At 36.2% G+C, this 27,257-nt stretch overlaps 1 protein-coding gene across 3 annotated transcripts; it reads left to right on the forward strand.

The window, feature by feature from the left end:
• On the forward strand, nucleotides 1-27,046 carry LOC138337619 (uncharacterized). Of its 3 annotated transcripts, XR_011210959.1 has the most exons (4): nucleotides 1-1,519; nucleotides 6,880-6,944; nucleotides 9,800-9,872; nucleotides 26,900-27,046. XR_011210959.1 is itself a non-coding variant. In XM_069287655.1 (3 exons), exons 1-2 carry the CDS (start codon nucleotides 442-444, stop codon nucleotides 6,909-6,911), a joined length of 1,110 nt encoding a protein of 369 aa, XP_069143756.1. In that variant the 5' UTR covers nucleotides 1-441; the 3' UTR covers nucleotides 6,912-6,944; nucleotides 9,800-10,096. The 3 variants fall into 3 exon arrangements, 2 of the variants coding, with proteins under 2 accessions (XP_069143756.1, XP_069143755.1); XM_069287655.1 differs by lacking the exon at nucleotides 26,900-27,046 and having other exon boundaries at nucleotides 9,800-10,096; XM_069287654.1 differs by lacking the exons at nucleotides 9,800-9,872; nucleotides 26,900-27,046 and having other exon boundaries at nucleotides 6,880-7,154.
• The last annotated feature ends 211 nt before the right edge of the window (nucleotides 27,047-27,257 follow it).

Below are 27,257 nucleotides of genomic sequence, written 5' to 3' on the forward strand. Positions count from 1 at the left end.
GGTATCTAGGCGATACGAATTGGTATCTGACCATCTTCACTCTCTTTCGCAGATGGTTAGAACTAGAGCAACGACTACGCCAACACCAACACCGGCTAGACCAGAAACAACTGAGTCAGCCACTAGGGCTGTGGCTCGAGGAAGAACAGCGGCAAGGGGCCGTGGTAGAGGTCGTGGGAGGACGTCCTCTGGGGAAGAGGACGAGCGCCTAGCCCATCTGATACTAGGGCAGTGACTCCTCCACCGACTGAGGAAGTAATAAGAGAAGGGGAGGATGGGGAAACTAAACAAGTGCAGAATGAGGGATTGCCACCCCAACCTACCTCAGAGATGATCAATCAGGTTCTCGCCTATCTCAGTGGGTTGTCTGATCAAGGTTAGGCACCTCCAGTGTTTTCTGTGCCAACACCTCCAGTTTCAGAAGTACAACATGCAACCACTATGGCTCCTCGTATGGAGGCCTCATTGGACATAGACACATTTCCACGTCTGACTACTAGGCCTATAATGACAAATGATCAGATTGAACTTTTCAGTAAGTTCTTGAAATTGAAACCTCCAGTCTTCAAGGGTGCTGAATCTGAGGATGCTTACGATTTTCTAGCTGACAGTCATGAGCTACTACACAAGATGGGTATAGTAGAACGGTTTGGTGTTGAGTTTGTGAGTTATCAGTTTCAAGGAAATGCCAAAATGTGGTGGCGGTCACATGTTGAGTGTCAACCAACGGAGGCACCACCTATGACTCGGGCCTCATTCTCTAGCTTGTTTATGGAGAAGTATATCCCCCGGACTTTGAGGGATAGGAAAAGGGATGAGTTCTTGAGCCTAGAGCAAGGTAGGATGTCGGTCAACGCATATGAGGCTAAGTTTCATGCACTATCCAGATATGCCACCCAACTTTGTTTCAGTCCACAAGAGCGGATTCGTCGTTTTGTGAAGGGGTTGAGGTCAGAGTTGCGGATTTCAGCCTTACAGGTAGCGGCTACGGCAAAATCCTTCCAAGAAGTGGTAGATTTCGTGGTAGAGAAGGAAGGAGTGAAGCCAGATGAATTCACCATGGCATCGACATCAAAGAGGTTTCGAAAGGGAGGTGAGTTTAATGGTTCTTACTCTAGAGGACAGGATTCCGGAGGTTACTCAGTTCGACCCATTCAGTCTTCACTACAAACTGTAGTTGGGGGTCCACCTCAGACCGGTCAACACTTCTCTGAGAGACCTATGCTTGACTCTAGAGAGTGTTATGGATGTGGGGAGACTGGACATATTAGGAGGAATTGTCCCAAACAGAGTTATAGACCCCCAATAGCTAGAGGTAGAGGTGGTCATGGTAGATGCCGTTATTCTGGAGGACGTGGTGGTCGAGGTAATGGTGGTCACCAAAACGGCCGGGGTGATGGGCAAACTGGAGCAACTACATCACAACATGGTAGGGGCAACGGACAAACAAACGAAAGGGCCCATTGTTATGCTTTCCCTGGGAGATCGGAGGCGGAGACATCTGATGCTGTCATCACAAGTAATCTTCTGGTTTGTGATTGCATGGCTTCTGTATTGTTTCATCCTAGATCCATATTTTCTTATGTATCTTCCTCATTTGCTAATGGTCTAAATTTACATTGCGAATTACTTGATATGCCTATTCGTGTTTCTACTCCGGTGGGTGAGTCTGTGGTAGTTGAAAAGGTATATAGGTCTTGTTTGGTGAACTTTGTGGGGAGCAACACTTATGTAGATTTGGTTATATTAGAAATGGTTGATTTTGATGTAATTCTGGGTATGACTTGGCTTTCTCTGCAATTTGCGATCTTGGACTGTAATGCTAAAACGGTGACGTTAGCCAAGCCTGGGAAAGATCCGTTAGTGTGGGAGGGTGACTACACTTCCACTCTGGTTCGTATCATCTCCTTCCTTCGTGCTAAGAAAATGGTTAGTAAGGATTGTTTAGCGTTCTTGGCACATCTCAAGGATGATACTACCTAAGTACCTTCAATTGAGTCGGTCTCGATAGTTCGTGAGTTTTTAGATGTGTTTCCCGCAGACCTTCCTGGCATGCCACCGGATAGAGATATTGACTTCTGCATTGATCTTGAACCGGGTACTCGCCTAATTTCTATACCCCCTTATAGAATGACTCCCGCGGAGTTAAGAGAGTTAAAAGCCCAACTTCAAGAGTTGTTGAGCAAAAGGCTTCATTAGACCAAGTGCATCTCCTTGGGGTGCTCCGGTTTTGTTTGTAAAGAAAAAGGATGGGAGTTTTCGGATGTGCATAGACTACCGACAATTGAAAAAGGTAACCATAAAGAACAAGTATCCTCTTCCTCGCATTGATGACTTGTTCGATCAGTTACAAGGTGCTTGTGTCTTCTCTAAGATTGACTTGAGATCCGGTTATACCTTCAATTGAGTCGGTCTCGATAGTTCGTGAGTTTTTAGATGTGTTTCCCGCAGACCTTCCTGGCATGCCACCGGATAGAGATATTGACTTCTGCATTGATCTTGAACCGGGTACTCGCCTAATTTCTATACCCCCTTATAGAATGACTCCTGCGGAGTTAAGAGAGTTAAAAGTCCAACTTCAAGAGTTGTTGAGCAAAAGGCTTCATTAGACCAAGTGCATCTCCTTGGGGTGCTCTGGTTTTGTTTGTAAAGAAAAAGGATGGGAGTTTTCGGATGTGCATAGACTACCAACAATTGAAAAAGGTAACTATAAAGAACAAGTATCCTCTTCCTCGCATTGATGACTTGTTCGATCAGTTACAAGGTGCTTGTGTCTTCTCTAAGATTGACTTGAGATCCGGTTATCATCAATTGAAAATACGGGCAACGGATGTGCCAAAGATTGCTTTTAGAACCAGGTATGGGCATTACGAATTTGTAGTGATGTTTTTTGGTCTTACGAATGTCCCTGCTGCGTTCATGAGTTTGATGAACGGAATTTTTAAGCCATATTTGGATCTCTTTGTGATCGTATTTATTGATGATATACTGATATACTCTAAAAGTAAGGAGGAACATGAGGAGCATTTGAGAATGGTATTGGAAATGTTGAGGGAGAAAAAGCTTTATGCCAAGTTCTCTAAGTGTGAGTTTTGGCTAGATGCAGTGTCCTTCTTGGGGCACGTGGTTTCTAAGGATGGAGTGATGGTGGATCCTTCTAAGATTGTGACAGTGAAGAATTGGGTAAGACCTACTAATGTGTCAGAAATAAGGAGCTTTGTTGGGTTAGCTAGCTACTACCGCCGATTTGTCAAGGGATTCTCTTCTATTGCTTCCCAACTGACGAACTTGACTAAGCAAAATGTTCCATTTGTATGGTCAGATGAGTGTGAGGAAAGCTTTCAGAAGCTCAAGACTCTGTTGACTACTGCACCAATTCTCACCTTGCCAGTGGAAGGTAAGAATTTCATTGTCTATTGTGATGCATCCTATTCGGGTTTGGGTGCAGTGCTAATGTAAGAGAAGAATGTGATTGCTTATGCTTTAAGACAATTAAAAGTGCATGAACGTAACTATCCAACTCATGATTTGGAATTGGCCGCGGTAGTGTTTGCATTAAAGCAATGGAGACACTATTTATATGGGGTTAAGTGTGAGGTCTATACGGATCATCGTAGCCTACATTATGTCTTTACTCAGAAAGATTTGAACTTGAGACAGAGGAGATGGATGGAACTACTGAAGGACTACGACATCACTATTTTGTATCATCCGGGGAAGGCGAATGTTGTAGCGGATGCTTTAAGTAGAAAGGCGGGAAGCATGGGAAGTCTAGCTCACTTGCAAGTTTCTAGACGCCCATTGGCTAGAGAAGTTCAGATTCTGGCTAACGATCTTATGAGGTTAGAAGTAAATGAGAAGGGAGGATTGTTGGCTTGTGTGTAGGCAAGATCTTCTTTTCTTGACAAGATTAAGGGAAAGCAGTTTAATGATGAGAAATTGATCCGGATCCGAGATAAAGTGTTGCGAGGAGAGGCTAAGGAAGCACAAATCGATGAGGAAGGTGTTTTAAGGATCAAGGGAAGGGTATGTGTACCCCGAGTTGACGATTTGATCAACACTATTCTGACAGAGGCTCATAGTTCAAGGTATTCTATACATCCTGGTGCAACCAAGATGTACCGTGACCTAAGGCAACACTTTTGGTGGAGTAGAATGAAGCGTGATATTGTGAATTTTATTGCCAAATGTTCAAACTGTCAACAAGTAAAGTATGAACACCAAAGGCCCGGAGGAACACTTCAGAGAATGCCCATTCCTGAATGAAAGTGGGAAAGGATTGCAATGGATTTCGTGGTTGGTCTTCCAAAGACAATGAGTAAGTATGACTCTATTTGGGTGATTGTTGATAGGCTAACTAAGTCTGCTCATTTCATTCCGGTCAAGGTGACTTACAATGCAGAGAAGTTAGCCAAAATCTATGTCTCAGAAATTGTTCGGTTGCATGGGGTTCCACTCTCCATCATATCAAATAGAGATACGCAGTTTACTTCCAAGTTTCGGAAAACATTGCATGCGGAATTAGGTACTAGGTTGGACCTTAGTACCGCGTTCCATCCTCAGACTGATGGTCAGTCTGAGCGAACGATTCAAGTGTTAGAGGATATGCTTCGTGCATGTGTGATAGAATTTGGTGGTCATTGGGATAACTTCTTACCCTTAGCAGAGTTCTCCTACAACAATAGCTATCACTCAAGCATTGAAATGGCCCCATTTGAGGCACTCTATGGGAGAAGATGTAGGTCTCCCATTGGGTGGTTTGATGCATTTGAAGTTAGACCTTGGGGTACTGACCTTCTGAGGAAATCGTTAGATAAAGTGAAATCTATTCAAGAAAAGTTGTTAGCGGCTCAAAGTAGACACAAAGAGTATGCAGATCGAAAGGTTAGAGACTTGGAGTTCATGGAGGGTGAACAAGTCTTGTTGAAGGTTTCACCAATGAAAGGGGTGATGCGGTTTGTAAAAAGGGGTAAACTAAGCCCAAGGTATATTGGTCCCTTCGAGGTTCTGAAGCGCATAGGGGAGGTGGCTTATGAGTTAGCCTTGCCTCCAGGGCTATCCGGAGTGCATCAGGTATTTCATGTGTCTTGAAAAGATACCATGGGAATGGAAACTACATTATCTGTTGGGATTAAGTTTTGCTTGACGAAAATTTGTCTTATGAGGAGGAGCCTGTTGCTATTTTAGATAGAGAAGTTCGCAAGTTGAGGTCAAGGGAGATTGCATCCATCAAGGTGCAATGGAAGAATCGGCCGGTTGAGGAAGCAACTTGGGAGAAGGAGGCCTATATGCGAGAAAGATACCCACACCTGTTTATAGATTCAGGTACTCCTTTTCGCCCTTGTTTTCCTTCTTCTTGATCGTTCGGGGACGAACGATGGGTAAATTTGTATCTATTGTAACGACCTGTTTAGTCGTTTTGAGCAGCAAATTTTATTTCTGGAAAAACAGGCTGAGGCGACGGACCCCACGACGGACCGTCATGGGCACGATGGACCGTCGCAAGGTCTCGTTTCAAAACACTTAGAAAATCTGAAAATTGAGTACTGAAATCAACTCTCTGAACTTCGTAACGGAATGGCAGGACGGACCGTTACAGGTGTGATGGACCGTCACAAGTGTGACGGACCGTTACAGGTGTGATGGACCGTCACAAGTGTGACGGACCGTCACAGACTCTGAAGTCTGTGACGGAGCAGCAGGACAGACCGTCGCAGGCATGACGGGCCGTCGCAGGCTGCGTAATCCCAGTCTGGGTCGGATTTCTTTATACGTTTTAAGGGACGTATTTGACTATTCCTACTTTAATTATAAAGTTAGTGGTTTAATGTTAATAAGTCTAATTACTTGGGGGTTAAAAGAGGTAACCTTAAGTTAATTAGTGGGTTATTATTGCCATCTTTTATTCTTAATTATATACTAATTAGGGTAAAAGAAAGAGGGTTTGAATAAAGAAAATAGAAATAACAAGAGAAAGAGAGAGAAAGTTGAACGAGAAAGAGGAGAAACGAAGAGAAACAAAGCTTGGGAAATTGCTTGCTTGATCACTAATCTTCGGTGGAGGTAGGTTATGGTTTTCATGCTATTCGTAGTAAACTCTTAATAGAGAATTATATGTATTGATAGTATTGTAAACTCTGCTATGTGCTTAATTGTATGCTTGCATGAACGTGATTATATAATTGTGATTATATTAAACATGATGAAGTTATTGAATCCCAAATCTTGATAAAAACCTAATCTTTTTTTATTGATGATGCCTTGGTAAGGGAGAAGGCTTGATGAATTGATAGAATGAGATTAGGGGATCGGGTGTCACGAACCGACACGTAGAATTAGGGGATCGGTTGTCACGAACCGACACGTAGAATTAGGGGATCGGGTGTCACGAACTGACACGTAGATTTAGGGGATCAGGTGTCACGAACCGACACATAGATTTAGGGGATCGGGTGTCACGAACCGGCACGTAGATTTAGGGGATCGGAGTGTCACGTTCCGACACATAGTAGTAGGGGATCGGAGCATCACGTACCGACACAAGAGGATTAATGAATATGAGGGAGCGGAGTGTCACGTACTGACACAAGAGGAATAAAGATAATGAATCTTGAAAGATGTTAATATACTCAATCTAATGAATCTAATTCCCAAATGAGTATGGTATGGAGGCTTGAGTCCTCATGTGTGAACTTGACGGTAATTGTTAATGATATAGTACTTGCTGTTGCTACATGTTGTGTATCATAGTTGATTTTATGATATTACTTGGTATATATTGATTTCTATTTTGAGTTGGCCGATGATATCTACTCAGTACCCGTGTTTTGTACTGACCCCTACTTTTACGTTTTCTTCTTGTTTATTTGTGGAGTGCAGCAAACGTGCCGTCATCTTCGACTCAACATTAACTCTAGCCAGTCTTCATTACTCCGGATATCAGGGTGAGCTAATGCTTCTAGCTTGGACTGGATCTTCCTCTTCATGTCTTGATGCCTTGAAGTTCCGGCATGGACTAGCTTTTATGTATTTTTTTAGCTTCTTAGAAACTCTTAGATTTAGTAATTTGAAGTAGATGTTCTTGTGATGATGACTTCCAGATTTTGGGGATAATAATAGTTATTGATTTTATTAATGAGTTTAAGTCTTCCACATTACGTTTTGTTGATATTATATTGAAATGTTTAAGGTTTAGATTGGTTGGTTCGCTCACATAGGAGGGTAAGTGTGGGTGCCAGTTGCGGCCCGGTTTGGGTCGTGACAAACGTCGACCTGGACTGACGGGTCGTCGTTCAATCGACGGTCCATCGTTCGGGTTTACCCAATAGGCCTTCACTATAAAGGGCATAACTTTTCCCTCGGAGGTTGGATTTTATCAAACTCGGTGGACTTAGAGAGATAATTCAATTGTCTATCATTTCATAGGTAATGGGACACCTAATTCATTTTTTGTGCTAAATGTTATAACCATTTGAAGTTGACCCGACAACATTTTCCCACTGACTGAATGCTAACTTTCACCTACGAGAAGACCTATGGAACGTAGATCAAACAACGGTCTCTACTGGTCATCCATAGTTCTTATCAGAGATTAGGTAATGGGGTCTTCATCCATGGACAACGACTATGTAGCATAGTCTGACTTATGGACCGTAGGTCTGTCTGTGGGTCTAGATTTAACTGATTTTTCTGAGCTGAGTTTGGGATGGGATACTGTGGCAATGTACTGACCAACAGTATAAGTCGTATATCACACTGTGATCCATAGATGGTGATCGTCGATTGCAACTATGATTTTTCTGAAAAGCTGATTTTGGTCTGTTTTGGATACGGGGTGTTACATTATCTTCCCTTGAGAACATTCACCGTCGAATGAAGACTAAAATAGCTTAAATAGAGGTAGAAAGATGCAATCCCTACCAGTAAACACTTAGAACTGAGTTTCTGACTGAATTGAGTTCCAAAAATATGCAAATACACTGAAAATGCAAGTACAAACTGAGGGAGCATGATTCTAAGGCTAAATTCACGCATGAATGACTGATAAATTATGGTTTTCATTGTCAACTGATGTATACAAGGGTAACTAGGATCAATGTAGCACTTCATTGATCAAGTTGAACACTCACAGTCAGATTAGTGAGGCTCATTGCATTTCGGAGAATTCTTTTTACTTTGCTTTAACTATTTCATTGTTAGGATGATTGAGGGTTTTTTACTTACATCCCTCCTTATTTTAGAGCTTTCATAGATAGTTAGTTGTTTAATTTTCTTTACAGTATCATTCAGATTTTGCTTAAATACTTAAGTAACCATTTTGCCTAAGTTATATCTCCTTAAAGTTATGTTTTGAGATTAGCTTGTTAGTTAAGTCATCTATTGAGTAAGTAAGCTATACCAAGGACTTACATGGGTCCAACAATTGTTCTCGAATGCCATCCCCGTATCGAGTGTAAGCTCGAGTCATGACATGCTTGCATCATCTATTGATGAAGACACATGTAACTAAAATGAGCATCTAGTACCTCGTTGATTCAGTTAAGAACTCTTAGTTTGTTAGTGAGCGTCCTTGCATTATGGAGGACTCCTTTTTATCATTTTCTGTCATTATTTCATTGTTAGGATGATTAGGGGTCTTGTCCTGACATTCCTTTTTATTTTAGAGGCTTCATATATAAACAATATTAGTCCTCTAGTCTTTCTCATTTTATATGTATACATTTAAGACATTAATTGTCATTTTGGATAAGTTATAATCTTTTAAGATTATTGCGTGAGTTATATTCTTGTGTTTAAGTCTCCATCAGAGTAAGTAAGCTAGTCCAAGGGTTTGCTTGCGGTCATCAATATTTCTTGAGTGCTAGCCACGTCTGGGTGTAGGCTAAGGGCATGAAAATAAAAGGACACTACATATACTATCTAGTGTTATATATTGATCAAAAGTGAAAATTGATAAATATATTATAACACTTTAATTCAGATAAATTAAAGGATCCTTCAATCTTCAAATTCTTGTATTATTAATGTATATGTTTATGAGTTTTCAATAGAAATCGTCTTAATGTAAGAGTCCTTTTGGTTTGGTTAAAATTCTTCCTTCTAATTACTGGAAAATAAAGGGATTATATGCAATGACTTTCTCCGGTCATTATAAAAAAGACAACGAAGAAAAATTTTGGGCAGTAAGATTTTTTGGTAGTAGCTTGAGAATTCCTAGCCTAGTTCAAATTTGGATGAAATCAAAGTTAGAGAGGTCTAAGGAAATGTGGTAATAAAGGAGAGATATAATTATGAATTAGATCACACGAGTAGATAACTAAGATATTTAGGAACCATTACGACTTTATGATATCAAATTCATGCGAGTAAAACTCCCAAAACTGATCTTAGCGTGAACGGGTAGTTTTTGATTGTCATGGGTTGAAGATGTGCTGTGAAATTGGGGTTTGGAACTGAAATTTTGACTCCCTATTTGTGTTCAAGTCGCCAAGGGGGGCCCGTTGTGGCGTTTTGTGTTTCGCTACGGTGGGACACGTGCGACTCAATTCGGAATTAAATCTCAAAAATGTCATTATTCTGGAAACATAATTCATAAGCGCTATAGAAATTTTCGATCTATAGAACTTATATTTTTAGATATTAATCATTGGCGAGGGTTTTTGGAATGAATTAGATAGTGGAAAAAATCCGTAGCTGCACCTCATGATCATAAGTTAGTTATTGGATTATAGGATCTTATTTAATCTAGGAAAAATAGAACATTAATTATTGATCTTTTCATTAAATTACTTGTTTGTAGACCTAGAACAAGACGAAAGAATTCGGAAAGGGAAGTATCAACTTTCTTAGGAGGATTCAAACCTGGTTTTGAGGTAAGTAATGGATTAATTTAATGTTTTTGTTATGTATGTTAGTATTTGAATCATTGTAATGCATGTGTGCATGCGAATTTTGTACTCATGATAACATCTAATTCAAATGAGTATGAATAAATGACTATAATCCATGAATCAACACTTGATTGTATGGTTATGAGAATGTACATTGTGATTGTAATTGTGACATGTTGAATATATCAGGTTTTACGTTTTGACACACTAACAGGGATTTGATTTCACATACCAACATACATATTTGAACAAGTGTCACATTCTGACACACTAAATTGGATCAGGTGTCACGATTCGACACACTAATATTCTGCGTATGTGTTCTATAAGAGGACAATTGATATGTAATATATGTGTATTATTCAAAATGTCGAATGATACACTGCTTTTAAAAAGATAACTAATATTTAACATGTTTGGTATCTGCTTGTCTACTACGATGTAAATGCCTATATAAGTTTCACTAATTTAAACTGTCCCGTGATCCTACTAGTACACTCTTGTTGTGTAATGATAATACACTTGATCTTTTTTGTTGAGTACATGATATCTTCAGGAAACTACCAACAAACATCAATTAAGAGATTAGTGAGAAAGATCAAATTCAAAGGTAAGTCATTTCTTTAGGCTGCATTGGGTCCTTAATGTTAAGTCCACTCTTTTCAGACTGAGACTTTCTAGTTAGACTTACTCGTATGTTTAGTTTGTGTTGTACCCATTTTTCTTAGACTTGTTGAACTTCAGATGTTTTTTTGCACATTAACTTTCATATTCTAAGGGTGTTTTCCTCAATGTTTTAGTGATGGTTCGTTCAAATTTCAGAGTATATGGGATTTAAACTTTATTTGTGCATTTAAACCTGCTTCTGTATACTTAAAGGATTAGTTTTTTGGTTAGTTGATTAGTATTAATGGTTCTCCCATCAGAGGGTTAGTGTGGGTGCCAATTATGACGGTTTGTGTTGAGATAATATATCAATTCATTGAAAGCACGAGTATGTAATATAGTTTGATGATGAAAAAATGAACTATATGTTTTAAGGTAATTCAACTGAAATATAGTATAAATCATGATGAAATATGATTAAGCTCTTACCATAAGGATGCAAGAATAGTAAATCCTAAAGTGATTAGTAAATCAAGTTAGAATCTCTTTACCGGACAACCATTATTATAAGCCTCGTGATGATACATCGTCTCACTGATAAAACTAGAACTATCCTATACCATGCAGGGGTATATAGAAAATTCAACTCATGAATCCACTATAAAGTTTGTTAAAAGACAGTGAGGACTCGCCCCAAAGTTAGTGTGATCCTTACCTACGCTGGCTACATGGTTTATGGGAAATTTGAGATATTCCAAATCTTCCCCATATCGGTGTTAAATACTACTAAAAAATATCTAATTTAATGTTAAAGTAACAACTCTCTCTCTTGGTTGTGATAAGTTTTTAAAAGGTCCTCTTAAGGAGGTAACTGCTCAAGTAAAATACTCTCTTTATATTTTTTGATGGGTAAAGTTTACTGTGTACAGTTCATTTACATGTATAAATTATTAAGGAAAGGAACATGTTATAAAAGCAATAGATTTTTTACAACATATAGATATCTACAGATAAAAAGAAGAAGCATCAATAAAAAAAGTTAGTAACCTACATAAATAAATAAATAAATAATAATGAAATAGAGATATGGATGAGTATGAGTAAAATGATTTCAAGTATATAGAAAAATTGAAATTTATACTATTTTGGATGGTTATTATGTATTATTTCGTAATGCATCATATAGTGTTCAAATATCAGATTTTTGGATAATGAAAAAAAGAGACACTAAATTTGTTGTATCATATTAAGAATTTAAAATGAATTATAAAGTGCTCGAGAATATTCTAAAGTAGTCTATACATGTTAAAGTGCATTGTTATTTATTTGCTATATTGTTTAACTTTTCATAAGTGACAAGTATTTTTTACGAGTTTAGCAACACACTAGAACACACACAACTAACTTAAAATTTTAAATAAATGTGCTTATATTTTTTTATTTGTTGAATATGAGTTAGACGGTATGTATTTTAATATTGTTAATAATATTTGATTGATTTCATTAACCATTACTTTATTACGAAATATGCATAATAGATCAAGAGAAAATTTAGAAAATATACAAACAAAATAAAAAACTATATTTACCTAAAAAGTATCATCAATTTATATATTAACTTACTAAAACATTCGTTACAAAGAATGAAACCATTTTTTTAATAATCAAATAACATAAATCTAAATAAAAAATGTCATTTGTAATTACCATCGTTACTTGTAGACTAACAATACAATAAACCAAAAAGAGAAATTTAATTAATATGAAATGATTTGTTCTCAAATCTACAAAATATGGAAACATCATGCATATTTTTAATTTTTTGTCATTTGAGTTCATTTTCAACATATTCTATCATGATTTTATCAATATAAATATATCTTTAGAAGAGAAACACAATTTCACATTTTCTTACATTCTCAAAACAGAAGCTTAGTCATGAGATAACCTTATTGTTGTAAAAGAGTTAAAATAGTGATTATGCCAAATCAAAGAATTTACAAGTAACATTCTCAAAATGATGCAATGAAGTCTTTAAATAGTCAAATGAGCTCTCCAATTTATGTGGTGCTGATGTTGTTGTTATAGTTTTCTCTCCGAACAATAAACATAAATCATGTGGACACCTTCCATTGAGTCTATCATTATTGCTCATGAAAATGCAAATACTAATGAAATCAATAGGAAGCTAAACATATTGGAGGTTTCACTAGAAAGATAAAAACATATGGGGAAGCAGTCCAAGCATCGAGAAAAGAACCTCAAATTAAAAACCTCTGTTCCTTTGACAATTAAAATTGTGCAACGCCTTGAAAGTTGTGGATGAGGAAATTCAAAGAATGGTAAGCATAAAAAAGAGCACGGTTTTAAATTTCCTAATAAAACCATTGGAAGAGAATTTTCTCCTCTAAGAGTTACAGAACATTCTTTGTCTGATTCTGATGAAGGGCCATCTCGATCCAATGAATAGAATTTTCTTGCTTTAATGAAGATTCTATCACGTAATTTGATACTTATTGAGTTATAATTGTCATATTAATAATTATGCTCATTTTATCTTTGATTATAATTTATCTTTCAGTATGTTGATCATGGAATGTAATGTGTTTTTATTTAATACCTTCTTCGTTTCAATTTCTTCTCTTGTTTTTTTCCTTCTAAACAAGAAAGTGTTTTTTCCTTTTCTTGTGACTCGTAATTTTTAATTTTCACTTTCTATATTTAAACTAGGGAGGTCTAGGAAAATCTGGTAATTAATGAGATACATTATTATGGGTTTTTATCATACGAGTAGATATATATGACATAACGGAACCGTACAATATTACAATATCAAATTCGGGTGAGTAGAACTCCTGAAACTGACATTAGCGTGAACAATTAGTTTCTAACTGTTATGGGTAGAAAGTGTGTTGTGAAATGGGGGTTTGGAACTGAACTTTCGACTCGCTGTTTCTATGAAAGCTACCTGGGATAGGCTTATGTGGCGGGCTTTGTCCCGCAACGACATGCCAGCCGCGTCTTAAGTCGGGATTTAGCCCCAAAATGTCATTATTTTGCAAACATCATTCTTATGAGCTAGGACATGACCCCATGCTATTTCTTGACAGATTTCCATTACTTTTGGTGCAAAAATTAAGGTTCTTACTCCCCTAATCCATTTTTCTTCATAGAAAATAGATTCTTAGATATTAATCATTAGGGATGGTTTTTGGAGTAGATTGGATGGTGGGAAAATGTCATAGCTTAACCTTAGGTTATTGGTTTGGTTTCGTCTTATTCGATTTATTATAATCCGTGAAAATTAGGCCTTATTTATTGATCCTTGCATTATATAACTTGTTTGCTGATCCAAAAACAAGAAGAAAGAATCCAAAAAGGGAAGAATCAAGCTTCTTTAAAAATTCAAGTTCGTGATTTGATTTCATGTTCGTGTGATGTATGTTAGTATTTTCTTTAGTGTAATGCATCAGTGTATGCGAATTTTGAATATTTATTATACCAAATGCAAATAAGTATGAATGAGTGGTTGTAAGCCATGAATCTACACTTGGTTGTATGATTATGAGAATGTACATTGTGATTGTGATTGTGGCATGTTGAATGGATCTGGTGTCACATTCCGGAACACTTTCTGGGATTGAATGTCAGGTACCAACGCACATATTGGAACGGGTGTCATGTTCTCACACACTATCTTTGATTGGATGACACGATCTGGCTCATTAATTGTTTAGGTATGGATTCTATGAGAGGACCGTTGACTTCTCATGTATGTGCATTATTCCGAATATGGAATGGTACATTACTCCTAAAAAGACATTTGATATTGTGTATATTGGATATAAATGTGTTTACTCTGATGTGACTGTTTATACGTGTTTCACTTACTAGAACGGTCGTGTGATTCAACTTGTACATTGTGGTTGTGTACTAATAGTACACTTGATCTTTGTTTGATAAGTACATGGAATCTTCAAACAACTACTCAACGACCTTATTTAGGAGAGTGAGAAGGATCATACTCAAGGGTAAGCCAGTTAAATTAGGCTGTCATTGTTATGGCACATTTAAGATTTTAGGGGTGTTTTTTGCAATGTTTTAGTGATGATTCATTAGACTTTCGAAGTTTATAGGAACTCGACCTTATTTCTGCATCTAAAACTGCCTCTGTATCCTTAAATGACTAGTTTTTGGTTTAGCTAATTAGTATTAGTAGTTCTCTCATCAGAGATGAAATGCTATATTCCCATCACTAGGGAAATGTCCACGGGGGAAAATTGGGGCCAAAAAAACTTTTTCATAGTATTAAGATTTTTTCAATCCTTGTCATGATTTGCAGGATATTAGAGTCACAAAAGTGTATGGAAATATGGTAGCAATTGGGTGGATTATTTATGATTTTGAATGTATGGTTAGTTAAAAAAATCATTAACAAATTGTAGAACTCTACAAAATTGAATTTGGGTAAGTAAACGCCCATCGAACTAAGCATGAACGGTATGTTATGATCGTCATGAGTTAGAGGTGTGTTCTGAAATGGGTATTCAAAAATTTTTTAATTTGCTCACTAGTTCAAAAATCCCTCCCTGGCGCCAGGTTTTGCAGCTCTAGGAGGGCCACTATAGTGGGATATGTGGCATTGTGGTGGGTGTGATGAAACTTACAATCAAAGATAATATATTAAGAGATCATTGGTTCAAAAGTGCCGCTTTGGTGGGTGGTTGAGTCACTCTGGCGCCACTGCTATTGTAGGATGAGGGTCGAGGAGGTATTCCAGACACGAATCAATTTTATTAAAAAAAAACCTAAACAACCATATTTGGAACTTTTAAACTTTTAGAGTTAAGGAATAACTCCTAGGAGATTTCTGCTTGTTTTTCATAATTCTTGATGCTTAAGGTTTGGTTTTTCACTTTTTGAATACATTTTTCAATTTTTAAAACATAATATAATGGGTTAATAATAAAGGGGAAAGGTTTTTTAATTGATTCTATGATGAAGCAACCCTAATTTGGATAGTTGGGATCATGGGTTTGATCTAGGGTTCATAGAATTGTTTATAATCTGAGTAATTAGTAATTGTTAATTGGTTCTTGTATTATATTTATTATTGTAGACCAAGAACAAGAGGAATGAATTTTTAAAGGGAAGGATCAAAATTCTAAGGGTTCAAGATTGTTTCAACGAAGGTGATGGTTGTGATTCTATTTTTGTGTGATGTATGCTTGTTATCTCTTCATTAGGATACATGTATATGTATGAATGTGGCAATACAGATCACACTTGTTTTAAATGATATAGATGAACATTTACATAAATTCATGACTTGAATGTATCATCTTGATGATAAACTTGTGTTTGTGATTGTAGGGTGTGAATGGGATTAGATTACCATGCTCCGGAATAACTAACTTTGATTAGATTTCCACGTTCCAATGTATCTTAAGATCAGATTTCCATGTTCCGTCATAATATTAGATCATATTTCAATGTTCCAGCATAAGTAGTGGATCAGATTGCCACGTTTCTACAAGCTAATTGTTTGGGTTTTGGTTCCGTGGGAGGACCAATGATGTGATGATAAATGTGAAATGTGTTGTTAATTCCTCATGATGATAATGTTATATATTATGATATATTTACATGTGATAAAATGTTGTTTGACTTGTTTGTATTACAATAGTGTGATAGCCGCATGATCCTATGGTTCTCTACTTATATTGCACATCTTCTTAGTATTATTTAGTATAGCGCATCTTCACGCGACTATTGACAGACCTCAAGCGTGAGTCAATTCTTTTGAGTATCCATGGGGTTCTCTTTCTTCCATGTCCACTATTTTCTAACAAAGACATTTGTTTTAAATAGTAGAGTAGTTCACTAGTATGGAGATGTATCCCTACTTGTTAGATTTATGAATCTTGTTAGATGTTTTGGTACATTGAATTTAAGATTCTAGGTTCTAATTTCCGCCTTCTTTAGTTATTAACTTGCTTCCATAACTTAATTGTCTTAGTTTTTGTAAATTTCTTGATTTGGGTTGTAGTAGTGGTTCTTCTATCGGAGGGTTAGTGTGGGTATCAATCACGATGGTATGGATCGTGACAAAGTTGTAATCAAATCCATGGTTCATTTATCTCGATGTAATGAAACGAGTCCAACAAAGTCTTGTGGAACAGTATGGGGACTCATTTACATTTCTTCGAGAGGCTATATGACTTAATGAAATCTCTACATTTTTCTCTTGTCCCCTTTCGTGCTATAACGTGGGTCTAATTGTTCTGTAGGTGATACAAATAAATATCTAAGCTCCTTGACACTTCTCTCAGTAGATGGTTAATACAAAGTTTGACGTTGTTCTTACAGCAACTCCTCTCAATGATCCAAGTGAGAATCCTGCAGCACGAGGTCGCGACCGAGGCAGTAGAAGAGAAAGAGAAAATGGAAGAGGCTTGAGAATGAGGTACTAGTTGACAATGTTCCCAAAAATGAGGTTCCACCAGTCCATAATAATGAGATAGATGAGGATATTGAGGTTTGAGACATTGAGGAAAATGGACTAGAGGAAGAGATACCGGTAGAGACTACAATTTTTCTCCCCATCGATCCGGTGTTAGCTCAACAATATACATCTTTGTTAAAAGGGTAGGCTGGTCAAGGAGTTCTTCCACAAACTGAAGTACAAGCTAATCCTCCTATTGATAACACTGTGCCCAAGACGGGTGGAAAAGTAGTTTGGGATGCTTTTTTTCAGCCTTTGTTGGGTCCCGTTATGACCCGTAATGAGCCCAAGATGTTGACTGAAATTTTGAATCTTAAGCCTCCAATTTTTTTGGGTGCTAAAACTAAAGATGCTTATGAGTTTATCTTGAACTATTATGCGAGTATGTGTATATTGGTTAGTATTCACAAACATTGGGTTAAGTTTGTGTCCTTCGAACTCAAGGTGGACAAGAAATAGTAGAGAGCTTATATGGAGTGCATATGTTCTACTTTACCTCCACTTACTTGGACTTAATGTCATGTTTTGTTTATACAAAAGTACGTACCTAGAACCTTGAGGGATGACAATAAGCATAAGTTTATGGCCTTAGAGCTTTTTGGTATGTCTGTGGTAGCTTGTGAGTCCAAGTTCGATGATTTATACAAGTGTGTTACGTAGTTTTGAACTGCTGAGGAGGAGAGAATCCAGTTATTTATTCGAGGATTAAACTGTGAGTTACAAGTGTTGTTTGTTCATATGTCTTCTAGAGGAAGAAGATTTAATGAGGCGACAAACTTGGTTCAGAAAGTACAAGGGGTGAAACGAGACGGTCACGCTAAGGCGTTGGCTAAGAGACCAAGAATTCCACTAATTTTTCAGGGAACATATTCTAGAGGATCTAATAGACCAACACTGCCAGCCAAGTCAATTCAGTCCCCTATGTCTGCCTCTAAAGGTAACTACTAAGAAACTACATCTTATAATTTTTAGGACAACCAATGAGTCGTGCCTTCGATGGGCATCACACAATATTTGGATCATAACTGCTATAATTATGGAGAACCGGGGCATATGAGGATAGATTGTAGAGGACGTCCTCAACGTTGGCAAAGAGGTAATCATTGAGGCTATGCATGTAAGGTCTCTTACAACTATGTAAGGTTACTAGAGCCTCACATTTTCCTAAAAAGGTAAATAATATGTTCATTAAGTGCTTTATAGTGTGTATACTTGATTTGATGTGATTTGGAGGTCAAACGTCGAAGAACGTTGGCGACGTTCGAAAGTAGACCTTAGGCGTGCTAGTGTGTTCTAGTGTTCCTTGGTACATTTTACTGTTTTTTTATGCTCAAATTGATAGGGAAGAACCTTAACATGTATATGATCGTAATTAGGTTCGAAACGTCCAAAAAAAACTCCCAAGGACCACTCAAAAGGTCCTTGAAGAGGACCCAAAGACTTACTAGAAACTGCCCCCCAAAATGGAGTCTTTGTCACTGTTGAGGGATTTTCAGCACGGCACCGTCGTTCTATCTACGGTGTGTTGCCATGCACATCGACTGAACCTGCAGGTTCTACCTGCAACTCGCTGATCGTTAAAGGGGTCAATGGGAAATTTACTCCACGTTATAAATCGACCCTAATAAGTTATTCTATCAATTTTTGAGATTATTAAGTTAGTTAAAAGTATGAAAAACCCAATTAGACTTTATTCTTCAAATTAGATTTTCCCTCTCAAAACAAATCCTTCTAGAAACCTCCATTGGATTTGAAGCTCAAGGATGGGTTAGAGATAGGATTTCCATGGATTCTTCATCAAGTTTTCGTGGCTTTTTCATCTAATGAGGTATGGTAGTCCTTCATCCATAGTTATCCATTCATCTAAGTAGTTCTTTCCAAACTTTTCAAAAAATATCTCATGATCAAATTGTCCGTCGTTCAATCTATCCATGGGTTCATTCTCAAATTGATTTCAAAAGTATATTTATGATGAATTTATGATTTCGTACTTTTTAATGAGGATTTCAAATCAATTTCATGAAGAATCCATGACCCTCATAATTTCTCATTTTAGCCTATAATCTGGGCATTGTGATCTTGATTCTATATTGATTGAATTATGATTCTAAAATTCTGATTGCTTATAGCACGTTTTTCTATACGAGTTGATGGTCAATTATTGGTAATTGTTCAATGATGATCAAAACATTGAAAATTCGTAAGATTGCCCTTTTCCCTCTACTTTCTATTGAATTGGAACTGAATTCGCCTTGAATAACATTGTGTGGTATGGTCCACTTATGGTGGGGGTGTTTGCTTTCTTTTCAATCTCTATATGTGTTGATTATGTCCTTTAAGACAAGTTGATGAGTTATTAATGTGTGGTTATGATGATTACACAATGCAATGCATACATCTAGTCTCCTTTACTAGTATCATGCTTTAGGTATATTGATGATGTCTCCTAAATATAAATGATCATACTATGATTAGGAGGGTCTATACGTGTGACATTGATGAAGTTCTATTGATGAATGAACCCTACCTATGAATCCATATATCTACATATTGTTTTAAGAACGATTATGAGTCCTAGATGTAAATGATGAATATGCCTTGTCTCCTATGCTATAATGTGGTGTGGTGGTCTATGTATGAATGTGCATTGTGATGTTAGGAGGGTGGCTGCCTCAATACTATGTTGATAGCCATAATTTGATCATGTTGACAAATATGCACACACTCACACTTCATGCATGTATATGAGTAAGATGGATTCATAGTGTCTAATGAGAGGATGGTTATAATATGCACTATTGTCTACTACTATTCATGTAAAGTATATGTCCGTGAAAGTATAAAAATGTATCTTAACTTGGATGACTTGATAGGTGAACTATTATAGGTAAGAGTATAAGACTTTGCCTATACATTGAACATCCCTACCTTGATAGAATATTTCATAGGGTAATATTCTATGTACATGAATATGAATGCATGATTAACATATGAAAATGAAAGTATATGCTAATGTTAAGTATATGATATATTGAAGCATGCATATGTGTAGTGTCTCAATATAGTGTGCGAAAGTTTTCCTCATGTATAAATATGTGTACACACATGAATGAATGCATAATGAAATATGTATTATAACCTAGTAAGTAGATACCTTTGAAAGGTTTGCTCAATTGTACTATAAATTAGACAATGCTTGAATATTTTATGTCCATGTGAAAGGATAATCTCCCATGAGATAGTTTAATGAAAGGATACTTCTCATCTATAACCTATGAGTTAAGCATCTGATTGCAAAAATCTCCTAAAGCCTAGTTTATAAAAATAATACTATTAACAACTTTTCTTAAAAGGGAAGTTAGCTAGCACTGAGTGAACTTGACAATGAGAGGTGTTGACTCACCATGGAGAAAGATTCACCTATGGATTCACATGAGGTGTTGAATGCCTTGGAGGGAGATTAACCCTAAGGTTTCACATGAGGTGTTGACTCCCCTTGGAGGGAGATTCACCTAGGTGGAAAGTATAATGCCTAAGGGCATAAAGAGGGTTTCTATATACGTATCCTAGTTCCTTAACTATGTTTCCCCATAGGACCTAGCAAGTGAATAAACCTAGATGCTAGCATGTTGTTAATGTTCTACCTTTGCAAGTAGAGCATCTCCTTTCGGTGTGGGGCTCCACAATACCAAATTTCATGTTTAACTAACATGGTTTTATTGTCGGTTAAGGCTAGGATTTCCCTAAACTAAAATTGAAAATGGAAGTGAAGTAATGAAACCTAACTAGGATAACTTAAGGGAAAAAGCTTAGTGTGGGTGAGGGTATGTTACTTTACCTATGCATTGCACAATAGCTCTCGAAGGGATTTCTAGGAAGGTGTACTATATGGATATGTGTATGTATATGTTTCTTATGCATGACATTATGATATTGACCTGCTTGTATATTAATATCCATATATAGTATGAGTACTACTGTGTCTGTATGATGAGGTCTTACTTTAGATGCATAATGTTTGTCTTATTGACTATATGATGAGTTATTAACTTATATGTATGATGTTGGTGTTAATTTCAATATGATGAAGGTCTTACTTGATATGCATATAGTTGGATAAAGTGGTTATGTTGATGTATGAAGTAAATGGTATGCTTTTGGTTCTTTTTGTGACTGTACTTAGTATGTGTGAGGTTATGGGGATTCACATGTACATTGCACTAGTAAGTTTAGATTAGGATGAGTAAGGTTTTGTGATGTTTAATGAAATGAAGTTGCATGTATATGTTGACTATTGCGTTTCTATGATGATGTTGGAAGTCTTGACTTGTATGTTGTCTTGGAATAAGTCTCTTATGTCATCTATAAAGCATGTTGAGTCATGTATGATATATGTATCTTATGATATGCTATGTTTCATGATTGTGTATGTTTTAGTTAATGAAGGTGGTATGAATGTTCACCTTTATGACCTTAAAGTGATAATTGAGTGTAGATGGTGGAATGGGACTCTATTCATGCATTGCACCAATTGTTACTTGAGGGCTAATGAATTAAGGTAAAGGAAGGTAATGACATGAATATGATTGATTTTCTTTAAACGCAATGATTGTGACTTGGTGTGTTTACATGAGTAGTCTCTATGCCTTCATAAAGCATATGAATGATATTGTGTACTTGTGTCAAAGTTTATGAAGATTCTTTCAAAGACATGTTGCATGGTATCTAACTAAATGTCCACTTTGAATGCATTTTTTGCATGGTCATCATACTTAGTGCATTCTTGTATAAATACTATTATTTTTCATATTTTTAGTCAAAGTGTGAATAAGGATGCTTAAATGATGTCTCATAAAGTTAAGGGCTTGATAGATGTTTTCCAAGCTCAAGAAAGGGGTCCTTAAGATTTAATGATTTCCTATGTCAAAGTTCTTATATAAAGTTAATGTAATAGCTTATTTATTATTAAATGTTTATAAGGGTCGTGTCCATATTCTACTCTATTGATGTTGAGTCTAAGATTACAAAAAAGATTTAGAGTCTAACTATGTATTCTGACCTATATTATGTTAATATGAAGTAATGATTCTAGCATATAATGTAGTATGAAAAGTCTTAAATTTTCCGCTAAATTTCCTATGAAAATGAGATGAATGATGTATATAAGTTTGTACAAGACTTACGAGAGGTCAATTACGCCATGTTACTTCTAGGGGGTGGTCCCCCATCGTGACAATGGAGGTAGAGGAAATGGTGGTGGAGGTCATTGTAATGCACAAGCAGGAAGGGAAGGGGCTTGTTAAGATGATAGAGCTCAATGTTATGCTTTTCCGAACAAGAATGAGGGAGAGGCGTCTGACGCAGTGATCACATGTACTAATGTTGTCTATGACCAGATTGCTGATGTGTTTTTTGTATCTGGGTTCTACTTATTATTATGTTTCCGAGATATTTTCTTCAATATATGATATGATTTGTGATGTATTTGATGCCCCCATTCATGTTTCCAACCCAGTTGGAAAGTCAATCATAGTTACCCATGTCTATCGTGCTTATCCTATTTTGTTTATGGGATATCAAACTTGGACTAATTTGGAGGTTTTGTATATAATTGACTTTGACATAGTCTTAGGCATGACTTGGTTGTTCCCCGATTATGATGAACTTAATTGTAATATAAGTTTGTTACTCTAGAAATTCCAGGAAGGGAAATGTTAGAGTTGGAAGGGGTGTACAAGCCTAAGCAAGTTAATATTATATCCCCCATTCAGGCTAGTAAATTACTAGAGCAAGGGTGATTGGCTTATTCGGTTCATATTAGTGATGTTGAGATTGATGCTCTATCTATTGACACTATTCTTATGGTGTCCATATTTAGTGAAGTGTTTCCCAATGACTTGTCTGCATGCTTACGTAGAGAGATATAGATATTTGCAGTGACTTACAGAGTGGTATGCTCCCTATTTCCATTCCGCCACATCTTCTTGCTCCGGCAGAATTTGGAGAGCTTATGGATCAGACCCAAGAGCTTCTTGATAAGAGATTTATGCGCCCTAGTGCTTCCCGATTGGCCTCCATTTTTTTGTTAAGAAGAAGGATGGTAAAATGAGAATGTGTATAAATTACGAGCAATTAAATAAAGTCATTATTTGAAACAAGTATCTCTTGCCTTGAATAGATGCTCTCTTTGGACAATTGCAAGGGGAAGCAGTTTTCTCTATGATCGATGTAAGACCTAGTTTCCATCAATTGAAAATTAATCCTTAGGATGTACCTGAGATGACATTTAGAACTTGTTAGGGGCATTGTGAGTTTTTGGTTATATCATTTGGGTCGACCGATGCATTTGCAAAGTTCATGATTTTGAAGAATGGGTGTTCAAACCATTTTTGGCTCATTCATGATAGTATTTATTAATGATATCTTGTTTTATTCAAAAAGTGAAAATGATCATGCCAACCATATTCACACTATTTTGGGTGTCCTTGGGAAGAAAAAGTTGTATACTAAATTTTCTTAGTTTAATTTTTTGTTAAAATTTGTTGTGTTTTTGGGGCATGTTGTTTCAAAAAAAGGTGTAACGGTACATTCTCAAAAGATTGAGGCGTTTAAGAATTGGGTTCGACCTAGTTTGGTAATGAATGTTTGGAGTTTCGTGAGATTCAGTAGCTATTTTCATCGATTTGTTAAGAATTTTTCCTCCATCGCTACTCATTTGATTAATTTGACCAAGAAGGATATACCATTTGAATGCACTCAAAAATTTGAAGAGAGCTTCCTAAAACTCATGACTCTCTTGACCACCGCACCCATTCTAGCATTACGATTGACGGTAAAATATTATCGTTTACTATGATGCTTCACATTCTTGTTTAGGTGGTGTGTTGATTCATAGTAAGAATATTTTAGCCTGTGCCTCACGTCAATTGAAGGTGCATGAGAAGAATTATAGAACACATGATTTAGAGATTCCATAGGTAGTGTTTGCTCTAAAGATTGGGGACATTACCTCTATGGTGTTAAGTGTGAAGTGTTTACCAATCATTGTACTTTGGAGAATTTGTTCACTCAAAAGGATCTAAATTTGATATAAAGAATATGGATGAAGTTACTCAAATATCATCATGTAACCATTCATATGCACATACAACATAGAAATCATGCTAAAAAGGGACATTTCATTAAAGCATGCTAATTTACTTAGAAAAACATTATGCCAATGAAGAACCAATACAAGTAAATAGCACATCATCATTAAGTCAAGACCTTGTACATCACAAGACCAACAATGGTAAGTCTAGTAAAGTCAACATGCATATCTACATAATTGAGTATATAATCAAGACAACTCTATCATCAAGTTATAATATCAACAAGCATGTATAAGAGTTCAAAACATCATAATAAAAGCAAGAAACTTTGACATGAACCCCATTAAGTCCACTAATGCAATGACTAAGTAAGGCTCCATAACCTAACTCAATCAAGTAAATCTAACAAGAACTATAAACAATGCCCACTCCACATACTACATCATTAAGAGTAAACCTCATCATACTTTAACAATAGAGACCAACCATATGTTCATAAGTGAAACCAACATCACATAGTGTCATTAACTTGTAAGATCAACATATGTATATCATTTACATTTATGAGAATGAATTCATAGAGGAACATTATTCTAAGACTCCCTTCAAGGATAACTAGTGCAATATATAGGTAGAGTCCCATATCCCTACCTAAACAATATAAAACACCTTATGTCATACTAGTTATATTACATCATTTTACTTTCAGGAACATCATTCCTTAACCGACATAGACGAAATGAGACAATGTGGAATCCGGTGTCCTGGAACCCTACACTAAAGGAAGGTGGACTACTTGCCAAGGAAGTACCAAAACATGATCCTATGTAGATTCACTAGCTTCTATTCCTATGGGGGAAACATAGTTAAAGAACTAAGAGATATATTTGGGACCCTCTTTATTCTACATTCATTTTAGTCTCCAATTTCACGAGTAAATTAATTATTCTACCTTCCCTATGTTTGAACATACAATATTCACTACTAGTTCACTCGGTGCTAAGCTAGAGTCCATTTTGAAATGTCTTTCATTAATAACCATAACTTTGTTTAGGTCATAGGGTCTACCCCTTATATAGTCATAGTTATATCTTAATGGGAATATCATGAGAACACCTTTAATTACAATCTCATATGTGAGATTAGCACATTAACATCATTATATCATAGTTAATAGATTTTAAGGATACTTTCACAATCACATAATTAAATACATTTAAATTTTACATCATATCAACCCTAATCAATCCTATCATAAGGTATACTTCAATAAAACTTCATTACTAAACACAAGAAATCATAATTGAGGTAAAAAATTGAAATCACAAGAATTATCCCAATCTCTATCACAAGTCATCATCATGGCTTACAATCAACCATCCAACTCAACCAAAAAATTAATGTAATATCATTAATCAATGGTAATTAACACAATAATGAATTCAATTGAATCACTACACAACAATTCACACTAGTTCATAGACTAGGGTTAGAGACTTGGATCAAATTTATGATATACTTCACAACCTATGTTAGGTACTCAAGAACTATAATAATTGGATTTAAATATATCACAATCTACTATTAATTTGACTTGATTACAAATATAATAGTAATTCACACATTAACCAAGCCAATTGTATCAATACTATATAATTCAAATCAAGATCACAACCTAGGATTAACCGGAAAAGAACATCTTTTTACAAAGTAGGTCAATTAATCAAGAAGTATTATAGTTGAATCATAATACATGTTAATATACTAATAATAAGAAAAAGGAATCGTAAACAATAAATTCACAAGATCAATTTCGTAATAGAAGAAAACCCACTTGAATACTTTTTAGATCAACTTGGAGGAATCCTTTGGGGAAGAGATCCCAAACGTGAAAGGAATCCCACACCTCACTAATTTATGAAGTTTGGAGAAACATTGTTCCTTTGAATCCATATAACCATCCTTTTCTTGGTCTTCTATGGAGTTTCTTTGGGAGAGAGAAAGAAGAAAGAAGGAAGAGCAGTTGGATTTTTGGAATTATAAGAGTTGGATTTAGTCTAATTAGGTTTGGGGTCTTTATAGAAGTCATTATCTAACTTAATTAGACCTCCATTAACCCCCTAAATAATTAATTTACCCCTTAATTAATTAAATGAAATAAGTAAAGCAAAATAGTCAACCACAGACCTGACCTACGAGACCCGGACTGACGAACCGTAGGTCAGTCGACGGGAAGTGTCGCATCCGTGCTGAAAGTCCATGGTTTTGGTAAGAATTTGTCCAAAATTACTTCCCAAAAAATTATCTAATTCTTCATATACGCCTCGTCGATTCACCAACGCCGCGTCTCCTGCAATCCATGGATGGACACTGCCTCATGGCAGCTTTTTGCCAATTTGCAAGGGTCCTCTGTAAGGGCCCTTGGTTCCTCCTTGAGGAGTCTTTACTGAATGTTTAAAGTATAAACAAAATCTAGTATGTGTTAGAAACTTCATCACTAAATTTTATTGTTTTCTGACTCTAAAAACTTAGTCAAATAGGCTAAGGCACACTAGCACCTGTGAACTAGTTTCCGGACGTCATGGACGTGCCTTGATGTTTTGATTCTTAAACTTCCTATATGAATTATGTATCTTATAATTGACGTAAAAACAATGTTACAACTCTTAGAATCCAATGTTAGGCCCTATATTAGGATTTAGACATTCGGAGTATTACATGGGCGATCCTTCGTTGATCATACAAACTGAAGATATTGGGATCAAGGATAGTTTATCTTACGAAGATATTACACTTTGAAATTTTAGATCTCAATGTTTGCAAGTTGAGGACAAAAGAGGTAGCAACAGTCAAAATCCCTTGGAGGAAACAATTTTGAAAGAAATCTACATGGGAAACTGAGGAAGATATGAACAAGAGATATCCATATCACTTTGTATGTAGAGAAGTTCCAAATTAAGGTACTAATCCTTTTCTTGGTATTTATTTATAAGTTGGCTTTTTGTTATTACACTGATTGTTAGGTGTTTGAATTAAATGTTAAATGTTACTTCATTAGCCTAGTAAGAGTAATATCATTGAAGAATGTTCCAAAGGTTGTGATATTGTATCATATTTCAAGTTGAAATAATTAAGAGGATATAATAATTAGAAATATTGATTTTT

The sequence above is a fragment of the Solanum lycopersicum genome, chromosome 8, assembly GCF_036512215.1.
Source record: "Solanum lycopersicum chromosome 8, SLM_r2.1".
Taxonomy (NCBI): domain Eukaryota; kingdom Viridiplantae; phylum Streptophyta; class Magnoliopsida; order Solanales; family Solanaceae; genus Solanum; species Solanum lycopersicum.